At 43.4% G+C, this 16,638-nt stretch overlaps 2 protein-coding genes across 5 annotated transcripts; one reads left to right on the top strand and one right to left on the bottom strand.

The window, feature by feature from the left end:
* Positions 1 to 2,873: 2,873 nt before the first annotated feature.
* LOC134147648 (oxidative stress-responsive serine-rich protein 1-like) lies at positions 2,874 to 9,362 on the bottom strand. 3 transcript variants are annotated; one of them, XM_062589011.1, is made up of 4 exons: positions 9,319 to 9,362; positions 8,411 to 8,531; positions 6,564 to 6,674; positions 2,874 to 5,906 (listed from the first exon to the last, which is right to left on the bottom strand). In XM_062589011.1, exons 2-4 carry the CDS (start codon positions 8,485 to 8,487, stop codon positions 5,213 to 5,215), a joined length of 882 nt encoding a protein of 293 aa, XP_062444995.1. In that variant the 5' UTR covers positions 8,488 to 8,531; positions 9,319 to 9,362; the 3' UTR covers positions 2,874 to 5,212. The 3 variants fall into 3 exon arrangements, with proteins under 3 accessions (XP_062444995.1, XP_062444993.1, XP_062444992.1); XM_062589009.1 differs by lacking the exon at positions 9,319 to 9,362 and adding an exon at positions 9,233 to 9,293; XM_062589008.1 differs by lacking the exon at positions 9,319 to 9,362 and adding an exon at positions 8,628 to 9,066.
* Positions 9,363 to 9,430: 68 nt separating this feature from the next.
* On the top strand, positions 9,431 to 16,566 carry LOC134147647 (oxidative stress-responsive serine-rich protein 1-like). Of its 2 annotated transcripts, none has more exons than XM_062589006.1 (4): positions 9,431 to 9,618; positions 12,936 to 13,052; positions 14,942 to 15,055; positions 15,754 to 16,566. In XM_062589006.1, the coding sequence occupies exons 2-4, from the start codon at positions 12,976 to 12,978 to the stop codon at positions 16,445 to 16,447; spliced, it is 885 nt and encodes a 294-aa protein (XP_062444990.1). In that variant the 5' UTR covers positions 9,431 to 9,618; positions 12,936 to 12,975; the 3' UTR covers positions 16,448 to 16,566. The 2 variants fall into 2 exon arrangements, with proteins under 2 accessions (XP_062444990.1, XP_062444991.1); XM_062589007.1 differs by having other exon boundaries at positions 12,939 to 13,052.
* Positions 16,567 to 16,638: the final 72 nt, after the last annotated feature.

Below are 16,638 nucleotides of genomic sequence, written 5' to 3' on the forward strand. Positions count from 1 at the left end.
CCCGGGCGGCGGGAGCAGGCGCCGGCGGCCCGAGCCGCCCGCTCCCGGGCTCCCATGGAAACGGGCCGCCTCCCCGGTCCCTAAAGCAGCCGAGTCAGCAGCGGCTGCTCCTGCCGCCTGCTTGCCGAGCCGGGAATCGGGGCAGCGCCGACCCCTGCAGCTCGACAGCGACGTTTTGCAGCAGGGACTGCGATTTTTTTTTTTTTTTTTTTTTGACTCTTTTAGATTTGACAGATAGGTAATAAGCATTTACACCAGTAGATACCAGCCTTAAAACGAGCATCCCGCCCGCAGCCTTGCGTGCAAAGCAGCAGCACTGCTTCCGTAGGGATCCCGTGGTTTATTTATGGGGAGAGGGGACGGATTCATTGCTGCCTAACTGGGGCTGCGTCGCCCGCGCTGCGGTAGCGCCGGGAGCCCGAGGGGCACGCTGGGGCCCGCCAGGCAGGCTCCAAAGCGGGCCCGGCCGTGGGGGCCGACGAGGCGTCCCCGGAGCGCCGCCGCCCTGGCCCCAGGCCGCGAGCCGCGGGCTCCCCCCGTGCCCGGGGCGCAGGGTCCGGGTGCGCGCGAGAGACGCCCCGGGCAGAGGGGCTTTGCCGGAGCCCTTCCTCGCCTAAGGACGCTCGGGAGGCGGCGAAGCGGTCCCCGGCCCCCGCGGGCGCGCTGAAAGGAGGCGTTTTCTGGGCAGAATGGTCCCTGCGGAGCTGCAGGAAGCCCCATCTAGTGGCAAATGTTGCGATGAATTAATGCTGCGCAGCGGGGAATCACAAACCGACGGTCTGCGTGCTGCAGGCACTCGCCTCCTCCGGAGGCGCTTACTTGTTTGGCACTCAGCCGGGCTCCTGCTTACCAAGCTGAGCAAAGGCTCGAGGGGCAGGACCGGCGCGGGCCTCCTCCAGCTCCTCCGGGGCACTCCCCAGGCGTGACCTGGGGGCCGGGTCTGGCCTCCCCAGCCGCGAAAGGGGCAGAGGCTGAGCCGCCCGCGGGACGCGGTGAGGCCGAGGCCGTCGGCGTTTGGCAAAGCCTCAGTGGAAGGTGTGAACTAGGGCAAGTGTTGTGGGCACTGATTTTCTGCAGCTTGTGTCTTGTGTCAGATTTGATGGAAGTTTTAAAGAGGGGAGGAAAGAAGACAGAAAGAGCCAGTTCCAGGCCTTCCCAGGCACAGAAACATGTTCGGGCTTTAGCAAGGCAGGGGCAGGCAGCGTTTCAGCTGTGGAATTCAGCTGCATTGATTTTCCCCAGTGGCCCGAGTCAGTGTCTGCCAGTGTAATGCTTAGCTAGGACTCCGTTCAGCTTCGGTAAGGAGCAGAATATTTTCATTGATCTAGGGTGCTTGTCTGCATCACACTTCACTTGAACTATTCCTGAAACTAGATGATGAAGTAACTGTAAAATATTGAGGGGAGGGCACATGCTAAAAAAGCCAATCCTGGTTCTGCTGATGTAGGAGTTACGGAGGTACTGTGAGATGGAAAATACTTGCACACTTTAATTGACAGCAGGTCTCTCCTGGACAAGGTGTTCCCGGCCCTCGGAGGCCCAGAGAGGCCTGCGGTACGGAAGCAGACAGACATGGTGAAGAATTGCCACTGGTTTTATCTGCATTACACAGCCATTCTTTTCAACTGGTGTGTAGTGGAATGGCAAAGAACAAGGATGTCGTAAGGGATTTAAAATCTGGAGGGAAAAAAAAAAGAAAGAAAAAAAGAAGGGGGAGAACGCAGAGCTTGCCACTTGTCTAGTCACTGCTAGTGGGGTTTCAGAGCTCTCAGAGTTGACATCTCAGATTTTACCAGGGGAGCCTTTCCCTTGCGGTGCAGTGGGAAGTACAGTTATGCACGTTTCACTCCCTGAAGTTATTACTCAACTGTCAGCTTTAGTCCTGCCTCCTGGCACAGAAACCTGAGCTGGGAAGGGGCTCAGGCAGCTGAGCGCACACAGCTGGTGCTCAGGAACAACCAGCTCTTGGTGGAATCTGCTCCGAGGACTGGGAGCCTTGCTAACCTGCCATTGCTTTCTTAGAAAATTTTCCTCTCAAATTTTAGACAATTTTTTTTTGCAGATTGAGTGGGGGCAAACTCCAGAGCATCTCTGCCCAGAAAAAAAAAATGCCTTGGCTTATGCATGCAATACAGGAACAGCGTGGGAGCAGTAACACTGGCAGGGCTTTGCTCAGGGGTGCTTATGTGGAGCTAAGCCTGAGGTCAAGAGCTGGTGCTGATCACCCAGGCTAACTGTGCTGTGCAGACATTCCCAGAGAAGATGCTGTTTGCTAATGAAGCTTGAGGCTTCAGTCTTGTAGAAAGCAGGAGCTACTGAGTTATTAGAGGAGCTGAGTATATGAGCTCAGTTGGGAAGGCTTTAAAGCAAGCTAGGTCTGAGATTAGGTCTTCTCACTTGTCTTTTCCCCTACAAGAGGTGGTTTGAGCAATGAGAACATCATTGCTCACAATGAAAATGCTTCAATAAATAGAATGTCATTCAATAAATGACATTGCTCACAAATGGAAAGTGTTTCAATAAATTTGCTAGAAATATGACTGTAATAATCAAGAACCCCAAATACCTGCCCTTCCCCATACCTCTGTCTTGCACAGGACATTTGAGAACATTACTGGAGAACCTTTTCTCATACTATTTCTTCCCCTCTTGGCTGTGTGGCAATTTGAATTCAGTGCTCAGCCCTCAACTCTGGGATAGTTTAACTTGGACTAGTTTAACTTAGATTATTTCCTAAATTCCTCTGTTCTCACCAGGGACATCAGACCTGATGCACATTGCACTGTGATAGCTGCTCCACAGCTGTCTCACTCACTTGCAACGTCTGAGGTCGCTACTAGTTTTACCTAACACCAGCTTGAAGGTCGAGACACTTCTGGGTTTTTGTACATGCTTTATTAAATAGAAGCAGCACTGTATTCCATAGCAGAAACAACTGCATCAAGGTGACCTTGAGTCAGCAGCCATCCCACACCTCCAGGGAAGAGTCTAGCTGTGCCACTTGCTAGTGCTCCAGCTGCAAAAGGGAACACTTTTTGTTTCCCCTGCAGACAACCAATACCAGTTTTAAACAATAGTATTATTTGTGCACTCTAAAGAAATATGCCCCATCTTCAAAAGCACACGTTCTAGGTCAACACTCATTGAGATGCAGGGGTAACTTTTCAAGAGTTTAAAAGTGAGAAATACAGCATTCAGCAACAGTATCTTCAAACACTTTGAAAGAGGGCACAGAAATAAAACATGAACAGAAACATAAGCAGATACCCTCTGTTGAAGCAGAAATATCCTTTGAAAAACAGCGGTAGCAAAGATAACTAGTACTAAATATCCAGGTTTAAAAATAAAGTACATATTATACCAGATTTATCAAAGGGAGAAAAGGGGGCCAAAGTGAGGAAAGCACAATCAAATGAAATGTAAACTCTTGTTTGTCTGTGTGTGAATATGCAGGACAGCACTAGAAGAGGAAGGAGAAGGGAATGGGACAGTAAGATATTAACCAAACAGGAAAAAGTGAGTTCACATACATAATTCTGAATATTTGGACAAGGTAATTCACAGGTAAAAAGAAAAATGTAATCAATAAATTACAGGTAAAATAAATGACATAGCTGTTGTCATTATGCAAAATCAAAGATCACAAGACCGAAAAAGATCCTCAAAGTTCAAGAGTAATGGTTAAAACAGTCTTCCTTTTCTAAACGTGATTAAAATACCCAAATAACTTCACTCTTCCTGTTCTGTAATGCAAACATAGGTGTGGGAAGATGTGTAAAGTGAGATAAAATTTAGAAATCAGTTAAATGTAATCAAAGGCAACAAGCCATACTACATGCTAAGTGCATGAAATGGCAACACTTAAGAGCAAAGTAACAGTTTTTCTTGCATTTTCATGCAATTTTATTTTATTTTATTTTATTTGGAGGGGGACTTTAAATCTGTACTTCTTGGATTTGTAGTGTAAATATTAGAGATGATTAGAATAAAATCTAAAGAAAATAAGTGAGGATCATCTAGAATATCTGAGACTTCCCCAGCACAGAAAGCAAGGTCAACTGTCTCCACCTGCTACTATCTATTTTTATAGATCTGCTGGTGACTCCTTGGCTTGCTGACCACTGACATTGAAACGTAAAAGTAAGAACTGCACTATTCTACTCAAACACAGTTGTTCAGTAGGCATTTATAGCTGATACTGAATGCATGCTTTAATTAAAAAAATGGTTATTGGATGGTAAAATCAGTGTAAGTCAAACTATTCAGGCTTTACTTTAAACATGCTAGGTTTAGACAAACATTTATTAACACACAGCTCAGGAACAGTGTTTTATGTGAGTATTTTTAACCAGAGGGAATGTTACAGTTCCACACCACAAAGCCTGTATGATACACATGTCTTGTTTACCCCATTTCCAACCTGTTCTGTGTATCAGAAATACCCAGAAATAATCAGTGTAGATGGCTTCACAATTTTAGTTTTGAGAGTGCATGGCCCAAAGGAAATTTTATTCTTAACTCTTTCAGCTTGTCTCACTCTCCCTTAAATTACTCCATCTGTAAATATGCACAACAACATATACTTTTGCTTCTACAAGCTTCACTACCTGTAGATAAATATAACTATGCAAGAGTAAGTTAATTAGATTATGGAAGGGTCCAAGCACGCTCCAGCACATTCTTGACCTCCTAATAAATGTGTGAGGAAGAAGCTTTCACAATTTGATCCAATTGAAAAAAAGCCAGGTAGTGTTCAAGGAAAGGATATGCATCCTATCCAAAATACTGAATGCTTTCCCATTTTTCTCCCTGGAGTAGGATAAGTGAGACAGAGCTGAAGCTATAAAACATTTGTCTAAGTACTGAGACATATCAAGAATGAATCTTCCAAACCCTGCAAAATTTCAGAACAAAGCTTAAAAGGTTACTCTTTTCGGACACAGTGAAAACAGCGTAACAGAGCTTGAATGTCCACAGCTCAAACCAAAAACAAGGGAGTTGTTTGTTAAGGTATTCATAGACTTTAGTGCATTCATTTTAGAACTAAGCCCAGAAACTATATTCCATTTTTCATTTTATTAGAAAACTAAACTGTATGATGCAAAGAAGCATTTGATCAAATACACGGCAATGAAAACAGCCATGGCACTGACAAGGCATTTAACCCAATCATTATCACAAACTCTGATTCATGATTCTCTATCGCTTTCAGTCAAGTATACATCATTTCTGCCATGTGAGACATTTTCTTGGGAATATATAAGTAGTATTCCATGTATCCTGAAAGATCTTCAATAGTCACATCATCCACAAAGGCTCGAGCTTGTTCAGAACAAGATCTAGGAGAACCTGATGAGGCTGTTCCACAAGGGGATCTGTTTTGAAGAGACTGAGAATGGACTCCTAGGACTGCTTTTTCACACTCTGACAGGACACTCCGTAAGCCAGAGAAAGAGTACACTTCCATGGCTCGCCATTGTTTGCACTGGCATTTCTTGTCCGTACAAGGGCACTGCTTGCCATTGCTAAGCATGGATAAGGACTGAAAATCTGAAGTTTGGCTAGAATCCAGGCAAGTTTCAAAGGATGAAGACAGAGCAGGGCAATCCTCCCTTGAATTCTCCAATGGCTTTTCAGCTGTGGAAGCTTCCAAAGGTTCAATTCTGGTTCTTTTGTCATCACTGGCCTCAAACTGAACATCATGCCCGTCCTTTGTACCATGTTCTGTTGTAACAAAAATGTCTGAACTGACATTACTCTTTGCTGTGTCTGACTGGGTTTTGTGTTTCAGCTGGTTGTTGGCTTTCATACTGCAATATGTAAACTTGGGAGGATGCAAGACAGGAGACTTGGAACGTCTGCGACGTGGGATTCTTGCTGATCCTCTTGAAGGCTTTCTCACACACCTGTTGGGTTATAACAGGTGAACAAGAAGGTAATTCCAAAATCTACACCACATCTCAATAGCTTCTGAAATAAGGCTAAAAATGTTTCAAAAGATTTTGCTGCTTACAAAAATTAGATGATGGGTCACTTAAAATCTCTGACAGGAACAGTGGAGGAGTCAGAAGAAATGCGGGCTTCCCCACAGGGAAGACGCATACCAATACCCCTATATTAAAGATATTTCCCCTAAAGTCTTTTGTGTTAAGGAAATGATACTTCACTGAAGGTGCTCTGGTCTTTGCCACTATCATCCCAGACTGAATTGTAGTGCAGAACCTGGGTACAAGTTAGAGTTGCTGGCAGAATTGCATTAAATATCCAGGAACAGGAAAAAAAAAGGGAAGTGAACAGGGAATGCAATGGTACAAAACTTGAAGAGAAGGACCTCTGATGCAATCATAGAAAAGAAAGTTAAGATTTAGGTACCCTAACAGAAGATGCAATATTGTCAAAATCTTTGCTGAAAGCCTCTTAAAAAACATCTTATCAAATCATTACACTAACGTTTTGTGATAGAAAGGAGGGAACCACTTAACTAACAACAATTTCAATTAGAAAGTTTTAAATGCCTGAAACAACAGGAATACATGCATAGTACAGTTAACGATGTGTTTTACCCATGCCAAGTTTCTTTAGGGCAGGCAGACTGTTGTTTGGCTCCATCCATAGCTGCTCTTATCGGTGTTCTCAGAATCGTTCCATCACCCACAGAGAGAGCTGAGACAGATCTGAGTAGAAAGGAAAATGCCACATTATGATATTGCCTCAATGTATGGTTTCAAAGGTTTAGACTGAGCCGCACAGTTTTAGATGCTTATTTAAGACATTTACGTTTTCAGCCTTGACTTCCTCTACAGTTAGTGGTTAGAAACAGGATCTTGCAGAGATTTATCTAACCTCTCTTTTTTTTATTGACCTCAGCTAAGTATCTAAATACAGAAGGGATGAAACAAAGCCAAAAGGTCTAGCAGTTGGTGTCATGCTCTATTTGTACCAAGAAGACTCATTAAAGGAATGTAAACTCATGTTGCAATTGTTCTTGTCAGACAGTAATTTAGATTCCTGCTCCATTTCAAATGCAAAGTCAGCAATACATAGCACCAGGCTGAAGAGTCAGGGGAGAAGTGGCTAACAGAAAGATTATTAACTTATTTCTTATTAAATTTCCCAGATGAACAGGAATGAAAACCAACTTCTTCGGGGACTTCCAGGGCCAGAGAACAAATGGAAATGCCTCACTACAACGCTCTGTGCCTAGCTCTATAAGCAAGTGCAAGCAATTACTGAAATATTGCTGAAATATGGTCATATGTGTGAATTAGAGTACATGAAAAAGAAATCTTAAGAGATGAGGCTGAGATTTTAGCAGAAGAGTACAGGTACTCTGCCCAAAGTTGATTTTAAGGGATTAGTCACTAGACTTCAGCTGTTCAAAATACATGCCTGCAAAACACAGATCTTTGTATACCTAAAGAGATAGATATCAAAGGAACGATCCCTAATTCCACAGACTCTGTCACTGGTAATACATTAAAAGAGGTATGTTTTATAAGCAAAATTTCTTGCTTCTCTGATCTAGAGAACAGCTATTTTTTTTTCCCTGTTTCGAAGAAGACCTCTTCAAGTAGAGGAAATCTAGTAACAGGGCAAAAAAATGCATGTTAACAAGTGGAGGAGCTTAGGAGTTCAAAATATGAATGTATATAGGAATGAGCTCATACAGTGAAATATAGTTATCATCGACACAAAGAGTTTCCCTTGTGTCTGGGAATTCCTAAAAAAGCTTCCATTCACATAAGATCAAGTGAACTACCTCAGAGCTGTTAGACTGCATAATTTTATTAACTCATACTTTAAATGAATAAGCTTAGGCTATATATTATCAGTATACCCAGTGTGCTACAGAATAATTTTTTACCTCTGCAAACATTTTATTCCATTATATCCTCTGAAGTAAGAAATTATCAGTGTTCATCTTTAGCTTGAAAATTTCCAACCAGACTAGACTCCCTAGAACACTATGAAGGAGCAGGTGGTTGGTACTGTGCTTCAGATGCTTTCAGAGTAGGTATTTCTGTGCTATAGTAAAGGCTAATAATGTCACTGAAGACATCAGCATTTGCTTGAAATGGATAAACAAGTTCCATATCACACAAGGTGACTAAAGTTACCACAACAGTTCTGTTAACAGTGTGCAAGTCATATGTTTTGGGTAAGTTGTATCATGTTTTCTTACAGTTCCTGTGTAATTTCAATTGACATTTTGTCTAAATTAATTAGCAAAAGAGTATTGCTTTTCTTATTAGATGGCTATAATGATTGCATTTCACCTGATCTGCTTATTCTCTCTAGGAGAGTAAGTCCTTTTACCAAATGAAATTTGTTGTGAGATTCAAAATAACAGAAAACAAATACAACTATTTAACAAAAAACAAATTACATGATACTTTTCTTGCTCACTTACCCTGCTGCATCCACTCTCAGCTTTTTGAAAGCTGTTTGCAGACTCTCTTCCTCTTCATCTTTAGCTTCTAAATCCATTGATGAGCTATCAGTGTATCACCAGCTGTGCCATACAGAATAAGCTAAAATACAGAAATTATGATTTGATGCTGAGATCTGAACACATACCGGGCTCTGAAAGGCATCACGGTTGCCCGTTCTCCTAGTGTCAATCTCACCGTCTTCAGATGAGAACTATCCCACTACTTTTTACCAAGAACTATAAGCTCTACGTTTCTCAGAAGAGGCGAGGGCTTTGCCAGAAGTACTGCCGTATCTCTTTTCCTTGTGTTAACAGAAGATAGGTGTATTTCAACTTTGCCTGTGCACCTAACACTACAGGAAGAGATGCCGCCAGAGACAGGAACTATTCAACACAGTCCGCTATTCTGAGCAGCGCGTTGGTAACTGAAAAGCGCATCAACGAGGTAAAAAGAAACTAATGCCCAGGCCCGAAGGCCAGAAGTATACCGCGCCGTCCGTGACAGACCACGGCCCGGCCCCCGCGCTGCGACACCTCCAGCCAGCCAGCGCCTACACCAGCCCGCAGGTACGGAGCGCGGCCGCTGCTCCAGCCCTGCCGCCTTCCTGCCGCCCAGACCCGGGGTCTCGTCACGCACAAGCTTCACCGCCCCCCCGGCCCCCCGGCCCCCCCGCCCGGGGCCGCGCGCCCCGCGCGCAGCCAATCAGCGCGCAGCCCCGCGCCCAGTGGCGGCCGCCCCCCCGCCCGCGCCGCCAACGGCCGCTTAACGGCTCTTCCCCGCGCCGCCCCGCCGCCGCCCACCTGCGGCGCGGCACGGCGCGGCGCGGCGCGGGGGCGAGCCCGGCCCGGCCCGGCCCGGCCCGGCCCTCCCCGCGTGCGTCACTCACCGCCGTGTCCCAGCCTCGCTGTGGGCGGGCGCGGCGGGCAGCCGAACAACAGGAAGTGAGCTCACCGCCGGAGGCGCCGCGCTCAAGAGCGCATGCGCACGCGCTGCCCGCCCCCGCCGCCCTTCCCCGGCGGCAGTGAGCGGGGCGGCTCCCTCCCCGCGCGCGGCGCGCCTCGGCGGGCCTGTCCCCGCCCGGCTGCCGTCGCTTCCTCCTGGGCGGGTGTTTCTCATCCGGGTCGCTCGCCGCCGCAGCGCGGAGGCAGCGGGGCGCGGTGGGGCCGTGCCCGCCGGCCCGAGCGCGGTAAGTGCGCGGGCGCTGCGCGCCGTCTCCCGCGCGGGCCGCCTCCGCCGCGGCCCTGTGGCGGGGCTGCCGCCGGCCCGAGCGCGGCTCTTGCAGGCTGCGGAGCCGCCGGCGGCCGCGACGCGGCACGGGAGAGGCGGCCCCCGCCGGTGTGGGGGTTGTGGGGCTCAAGGAGCCCCGGCGGGGCGGGAGGCTCTGCTGAGTCACCCGCCGGCGGAGCCCCCGCCGCGAGGGGCGCTGAGGTCGGCACCGAGCCTGCGGCCCGGGGCGTCTGCTGGGACCCGCTCCGGGGCTGGCAGTGAAGGGAGGTGCTGCCGGCCCCGGGGGCGCCCTGGGGCCGGGGGCTCGCGAATCCCGGGGGCGTGGAAGGCCGTGGGGCGCCTGAGCGGCCCTTCCCTGCGGCAGCCACCCGAGCACGGCGAGTTTCCACGAGGGAAAAACCTCTGCTGTTTGGTTGGTCCTTGCAGCTGCTAGCTTCTTAGTCTCTACCGCTCTGCTGCCCCGCTGAAGGGGAGCGAGCTGTATTCCCGTGCAGTGTACTTCTCTGGCTTGCTTATGAAATCATTGGCTGTGAATTTTTTTGAGTTTCATAGTGTTCTGTTCTTAAAATGAAATGCAAGGATTTGCATCATCTTCATTTTATGAGCAGTTTGGGTGTCTTGCAGTGCAGGTTAGATTTGTAGCCCAGTGTTGCTGGGAAATAGTTGAAAATAAAGTAGCAAAGAGTAGATGTATACTTCTCTAGAAAATAGAGAAATAGCAAGTAGTTTTCTATAAGCTTTCCAAAGCAACATTAGATTTTGTTGTTTTTGCACAGTAATTGAGTTTTCTCTGAAATCAGTATTACTTGGTTGATGTGTATGAAATGCATATGCTTATTTTTAGTTATTAAAATGCATAGGTTTTTCTCTGAGTAAATTATGTACTCCTTTGAGGGTTTGCTGTTCCAGTGATGAAGAGCAGCATGGTAAAATAACTTGTCTAAAACTGATAACACATTTTGAATGATGTACTGTGATTGAAATATTTCTAGTACCTTCATCTTGTTAAATATTTGTTTTCTTGTCTAAGTCTACATAAAACATGGTTTTGACATTTTAAAAATTGTTTTAGACCGAATTTGTAATTTCAGAGAACTTTAACTTTGGGTCAAGGAAATAATCTACTGAAGAAGGGAGTCTGTGTTTCACCAAAGTAATAGTATTTAACAAAGACTGTATCTAAAGTAACCTGCGCAGATGAGTGTCATATTGTCAGTCTCTGTTAGCCTCCTTGTCTCATGTTTATTTGCTGTATGACTCACTGGACGGTGTGTACCTTTAAAGTTATGATACATCACCCTGTGTGTCATAATAGCTGCCTGCAATAAAGAAGTATATCTGAATGAATTCACGGTAGAGCAGGCAACCAAAACATCAGCTTGAGGAGCCACCGCCTTTGGCTGGAATGAGGTTATGAGGTGGCCAAAGTTACCATTCTCTATCTACATAAATAACTGATCTGTCCATGTTCTGATTACTCTTCTCTTTTCACTTAGACTTTCTTCTTTTCCAGATTACAAGGGCTAGAATTTATTTGGTAAAAGCAATATTGATAAGTATTATTGCTGTATAATTAGGTAGGATTAGTGCTCTGTATGAATGTGTTTTCATGGCAGCAGCTGTTTGAAGTTGCTGGTTTTGGATAGTTATCTTCATAATGACTTGATTTTTTTTTTTAAAGCTTCAGGAAGATGTATTTGATTTGTATCCTATTAAAGAGCAGTTTTAATAGAGACCTGAATGACAGGTAAATTTAGTCAAATGCTGATCTATAGGTACTCTGATGTACTAAGATTTGCTACTGCCGGTGGTACTGCTCAGCAAAAGCAAACCCTGTGTTAATGAAGCAAGCCTTTTGAAATATTTTGCAGTGGCAGAATGGCTGATGCAATCATTTGCAAATGATCATAAAACTATAAGGTACTGAAGGACAACAAATATAGAAAGACTTACGATTCTTCTGTAACTAGATTAAATAATGCTAGTTTTTAATGGCTATTTGATAACCCATATACCATATTCTGATAGAAATGTATTACTTTTGCTAAGCAAGGGAGTACTATGCCAATATCAAATATGCTTTGCTACAAACTATGTAAAGGTGGAAGTCATACATTTCCATGTTTACTCTTGACTTTTCACTTGGTATTTACTCAACTGTACTGGATACATGTTAGACTTGAAATGTACACATATAACTTTAATAGTTTTTAATAGAGTTCTTTAAATGTGCTTTCACATGATGGCAGGGAAGTGCAAACTGCAATAAATTGTTTCAAATCAAGATTGCCTCAATTGCTAAAATAGTTAGAAAAGTTTTTTGGATTGTGGTGTTTTTTTTAGGATTGTTCAGAGTCTTTACCTGCTAATGGATTCCATTTCTGTCAAGGGCTGGGAGCTGTTTTTCTTAGTTTACTGCTTCAGGATCATTTAATTCAAAATTGTTTGCCTGAATCTTTTATAGTAAATTGAAAATGAAAGTGAGGAGAACCTAAATGTGCTGTTGATTGGTACTTTAAATTTAAAATTCTTGTAAAGGCCAGGATGCATCACATGCAGATTTATCAGCTTCTGAGGCCTGCTTTGAAACTATTCTTCCAGCAGTTCAATGTATATAAGCAAGAATAGCTACAATGTAGCACCCCCCCTCTTCTCCCCCCCCCCCCCCAAAAAAAAATCTTGGCAGTAGTTACAGTCGATCATGGAGCACACTAGTTGCACAGGTCTTTTTAATGTGACTTACTGAAGTAGGACAGTGGGTGAAATGATTGTAGTGTAAGAAGGGGATAATTTGAACCAAATATCTAGAAATTAAAAAATATTAATGCCTTGTCTGCCGTCTTTTAAGACAAATCTGATTAAAATAAATAAATAACATCAGATCCCAAAGTGGGAAAAAGCAGCCTGTAGGAAGTTGCCTGTTTCTAGTAATGTTGCATCTCTTTCGTCTCTTCTGGAGTTAATTTGATAATAGCTTTAAAACAAATAGAAGAATCTATCTAGACTTGCTTTGGATAAGCAAGGCACTGTTGACAGCAGGTTTTATTTTAAACTGTGAATTCATTTATGCAGTTATGCAGGAGACTGTTTCATTCTTGGATATCTTAAAGCTTGTTCTGAACAACTTTCAGACATGTTCTTCCACAATGACCTCAGCTTTATGTGCTCAGTGTACTATTTCAAGTTTATTTTTAGGGTATTATGACGCTACTGGGCAACTAACGTCTTTAACAAGGCATTGATTCTTATTTTCTTATGTCTCTTCTCTGCTTTTAGCAGTATATGGTAACTCTGTCAGCTTTTCACCATCCCAATAATGAAAACAGAAGCTAAGGATGGGGAAGAGGAAAGCCTGCAAACAGCTTTCAAAAAGCTAAGAGTTGACACAGCTGGGTAAGTAAGACTATAGGCAAGTACAGTGTTAACATACTGCAGATTGATTGGAAGGGAACACTTACTGTTAAATCTGATGCAATGAAATAATTCCAAAAGGTTATGCATTGAAAGGCTCCATTCTGGTTAAGCATATTGAAATAAATTCATTAGCTGTAAGTTGCATTTCTAAAGGAATTGTAGTTTGTTTGATTGCCAGCTTCCAGCAGGCTTCAAATAAGTTTACATGCTGCTAACTGCTGACTATCATTTTGAAATGAATTTTGGCATGAATCTGGTTGCCAGAGGACATATCTGTACTACTATAACACTAACACTGTTGTACTCCGTGTATTATGATGGCTCTAAAGGCCTGTCATGGTTATTAAATCCCTCTTTCTCCCTGCAGGGAAATATTTGTTTTTTTCCATAATAGTACGAAGAGTGTTAGATGCAGTGCTAATCTCATGCAAACTGTTTTCATTGATGTCATTAATATACTTCCTCTTCATAACTAAAAATGCTGAATGGGGAAGAATGCTTTTGTGTTGTCTTGTTACCTAGGAGATGTGACACATGTGGCACTTAACTTTGCTGCCCTAGACAGTAGAGTATAAGCAGCATGTGTCTTCTGTTAGTGGACAACCTTTTTTGTCAGAAATAAAAAGTTAGCATAACTGTCATGCTCTTTCTGCTGGTTTACAGGTGTCATTGTGTATTACATGTACAGTATTGCATTTCAGTAAGCAGTTGGCAGTGGTGTAGTTATGCTGGTTACTGAAAAGAAATGAATTGTGCAAATAAACTACCTTAGAACCTAAATAGTAAATAGTTGGACTTCTAAAATTATACTTCAGTTAACTAATCAGACTCTTTAGAAATCTGTCACCAGCCAGGTGCCTCTCTTTTCATCAGTATCTCCATTCTGCCTCTCTTTTCCACCCCCTCCCCCTCAACATGTCAGGCATATTTTAATTATGGTAGAGTTTTTATTGCGGGCTCAATTTTACTGCTCTATGTTCATATTTTTAAAATAGAAAATAGCAGATCCTTCAGTAATAGTTTGGCCTCTATTAAACGTTAATTGACCCTGGCCTAGGACAGTGTGCACAGACTTGATTTTGTTTTTCAGGAGATTCGCCATGTTATAAACTAGTTGAACAAAGGTTTTGGAAAATGATTTCTTTGTCAAATATAGATTAATATGTGACATCCTAACTTAGAAAAAAAGCATTTCTGAGGTTGTCACAGCTTATTGAAAATGGGAATTCGGGATGGATTTGTAGCACCAGAGAAACTAGTAAGTCTTCCAAGATCTGTGGCTTGAATAGAAGATGATCTGATGCAGCTGTGTAGCTCAAGTAGTTGAATTTGCAGTAGTCTGAAGAGTTTTAGCTTACATTCTCCCTAGACAGAGGCATAAATGTTGTTCTGATATATAAAGTCCATTTATATCCAAAGAACACTTATTTTCAGGAAAGAATAGCTTATTTGTCTCTGGAAAAAGATGAGTGTTTCTTCAGGTTTCCCCCTCCTTGCCACAGTGTAGCCCCAGGCAAATCAGATTTAATTCTTGTGCTTCATTATTGATATGTAATGTTTGTATTTGAAATCTAATTGCTGAATGATATCACATTTTGCGAAAGTGTGTATTGCACCAGTGTTTGATGTGTGAGCCTGTAAACAGACGCCAGTTCTGATTTGGGTGATCTTTGTGGGCAGGTCTTTTAAAACAATGTTATAGATTATTTCGGATAATCTGATCAGTATTATAAGTATAACAAAGTTCATGAATCTTTCACAAAACAGTCTAGACTGTTGTTAACTTCTCATTCTTGTGTGTGTTACTGTGTGCATTTTTTTGTTCTTGTTTTTTTCCCCTCCCCTCACCTCCTCTCTCTCTTTCACAGGTCTATTGCTTCTCTTTCTGTGAGTGAAGGGACAAGTCCAAGAGTGTTAGTTAGAACAGCTGTGGAGGAAACCAAACCTAAGAATGTGTGTACTTCTAAGGAAGCCTGGCATGGGTGAGAGAAGCTTGAGATTATCAAATTACTTCAAATGTGATTGCATTGAAATTGAGTTTTAAAGTAAAATTTGACTCCCTCATTTAGGGGCCTAGTTACTAGAATACTTGGCTATTTAAAAGAATGTGTAAAATACAGTACACTACACTCCCTTTTCTGCTCACATATGACTATTCTTATGTACAGCTTTCTGAAGTGAAACGAAATGCTTTTCAGTTTTAGGAATAGAAGCGTAATCCATGTTTCTGTCAGCTCACACTTTATTACAATCATGAATGTCTGTTTCTGTAATTGTTTGGCATTGCAGAGGTTGTCTTGTAAAATAGATAAAAATACAGAATTAGTTTGAGTGTCTATGTAGAACTTCGTACTCAGATCTCTTACTGAAACAAAACTGTCCTTTTGCATTGATCCAGTAGTGTCATGCTCTTCTAAAATTTTTTTTCCAGTACTGTCCCACATACTTTTTTTCCATCTCTAAAAGCACAAGCTTTAGGTTTCATTTCTCAGATGATACTTTAATATTTTATACAGATGCTTGACTTGAACAATGTGAAATTCTAAGATACGAGTCTTACGCAAATACCCTGAGCTTAAAGCCCCTGCATGCAATAGAACTGCATGGAGATGTTGCATAATGTTATTTGTGGTAAGTCTTTCAGTGACTCTGCAATCACTTTTGCACCTCTCCATGGCAGGTCTGTGAAGAAAGCTTCAAGAGGAGCTGTGAGAACCCAGCGTCGCAGGCGTTCTAAGTCTCCAATTCTTCATCCTCCGAAGTTTATCCACTGCAGCACAAAAGCACATTCCACATGTAACCAGCTGGTACGCAAAAGCCAGATTGATGCCCCAGATGACAGCTCTGGGTTTGGAATGCCAACCCCAAAGGCAACTTGTGCACGTGAACAATGCCATATAGCTTCTAATGTTGACCAGAGGGGAGCTGATGTTGAGTCTTTGGGAGCTTCTGTTACAGAGTTGGTATCGGAGAACAAATCGGAAGAGTCTCCTGCTGCAGTTTCTCTGGTGTCTAAAGCAAGCCTAAAGACAATGGAGCTTTCTGACTTTCAGTCTGTGTCTAAGCTGAACACAAGCAAGCCATGTTCATGTGCAGATAAGGCCTGTGAGTGTAAACGATGGCAAGATATGGAAGTGTACAAATTCTCTGGCTTGCAGAACTCCCTCCCGTTGGCACCTGATAGAAGAACAGTTGCTGAGGACCATTCCCAGCCTTTGCCATCAAGAACTCCCTCAAGTTCTCCACGTTCTTGCTCTGAGCAAGCCAGAGCCTTTGTGGATGATGTGACTATTGAAGATCTTTCAGGCTACATGGAATATTACTTGTATATTCCAAAGAAAATGTCTCACATGGCGGAAATGATGTACACTTGACAACAATGAGCACTAAACATAGAGTGTGTGGCTTAAATCTGTTCTCTGTCACATCCATGTGAGATGGAACCCACTCCCTGCTCACTGTGCTTGCAATAAAAACTTCCTTTGCATCTTAACTAATGCTTGTTATTTTAAGCAGGGCATGCACTTTAGCTTAAGCATTACGGTTTAAGCTCTGAATAGATAAT

This window comes from Rhea pennata, chromosome 16, assembly GCF_028389875.1.
Source record: "Rhea pennata isolate bPtePen1 chromosome 16, bPtePen1.pri, whole genome shotgun sequence".
NCBI lineage: Eukaryota > Metazoa > Chordata > Aves > Rheiformes > Rheidae > Rhea > Rhea pennata.

Bases quoted from the DNA above. Each gene is read 5' to 3' on its own strand.
- LOC134147648 (XM_062589011.1), bottom strand. From the start codon at position 8,487: ATGGATTTAGAAGCTAAAGATGAAGAGGAAGAGAGTCTGCAAACAGCT. The intron at 6,675-8,410 runs GTAAGTGAGCAA...CTTTCTACTCAG, and splicing joins CTGAGAGTGGATGCAGCAGG to ATCTGTCTCAGCTCTCTCTG. The intron at 5,907-6,563 runs GTAAAACACATC...ATAACCCAACAG, and splicing joins CCTAAAGAAACTTGGCATGG to GTGTGTGAGAAAGCCTTCAA.
- LOC134147647 (XM_062589006.1), top strand. From the start codon at position 12,976: ATGAAAACAGAAGCTAAGGATGGGGAAGAGGAAAGCCTGCAAACAGCT. The intron at 13,053-14,941 runs GTAAGTAAGACT...TCTCTTTCACAG, and splicing joins CTAAGAGTTGACACAGCTGG to GTCTATTGCTTCTCTTTCTG. The intron at 15,056-15,753 runs GTGAGAGAAGCT...TCTCCATGGCAG, and splicing joins TCTAAGGAAGCCTGGCATGG to GTCTGTGAAGAAAGCTTCAA.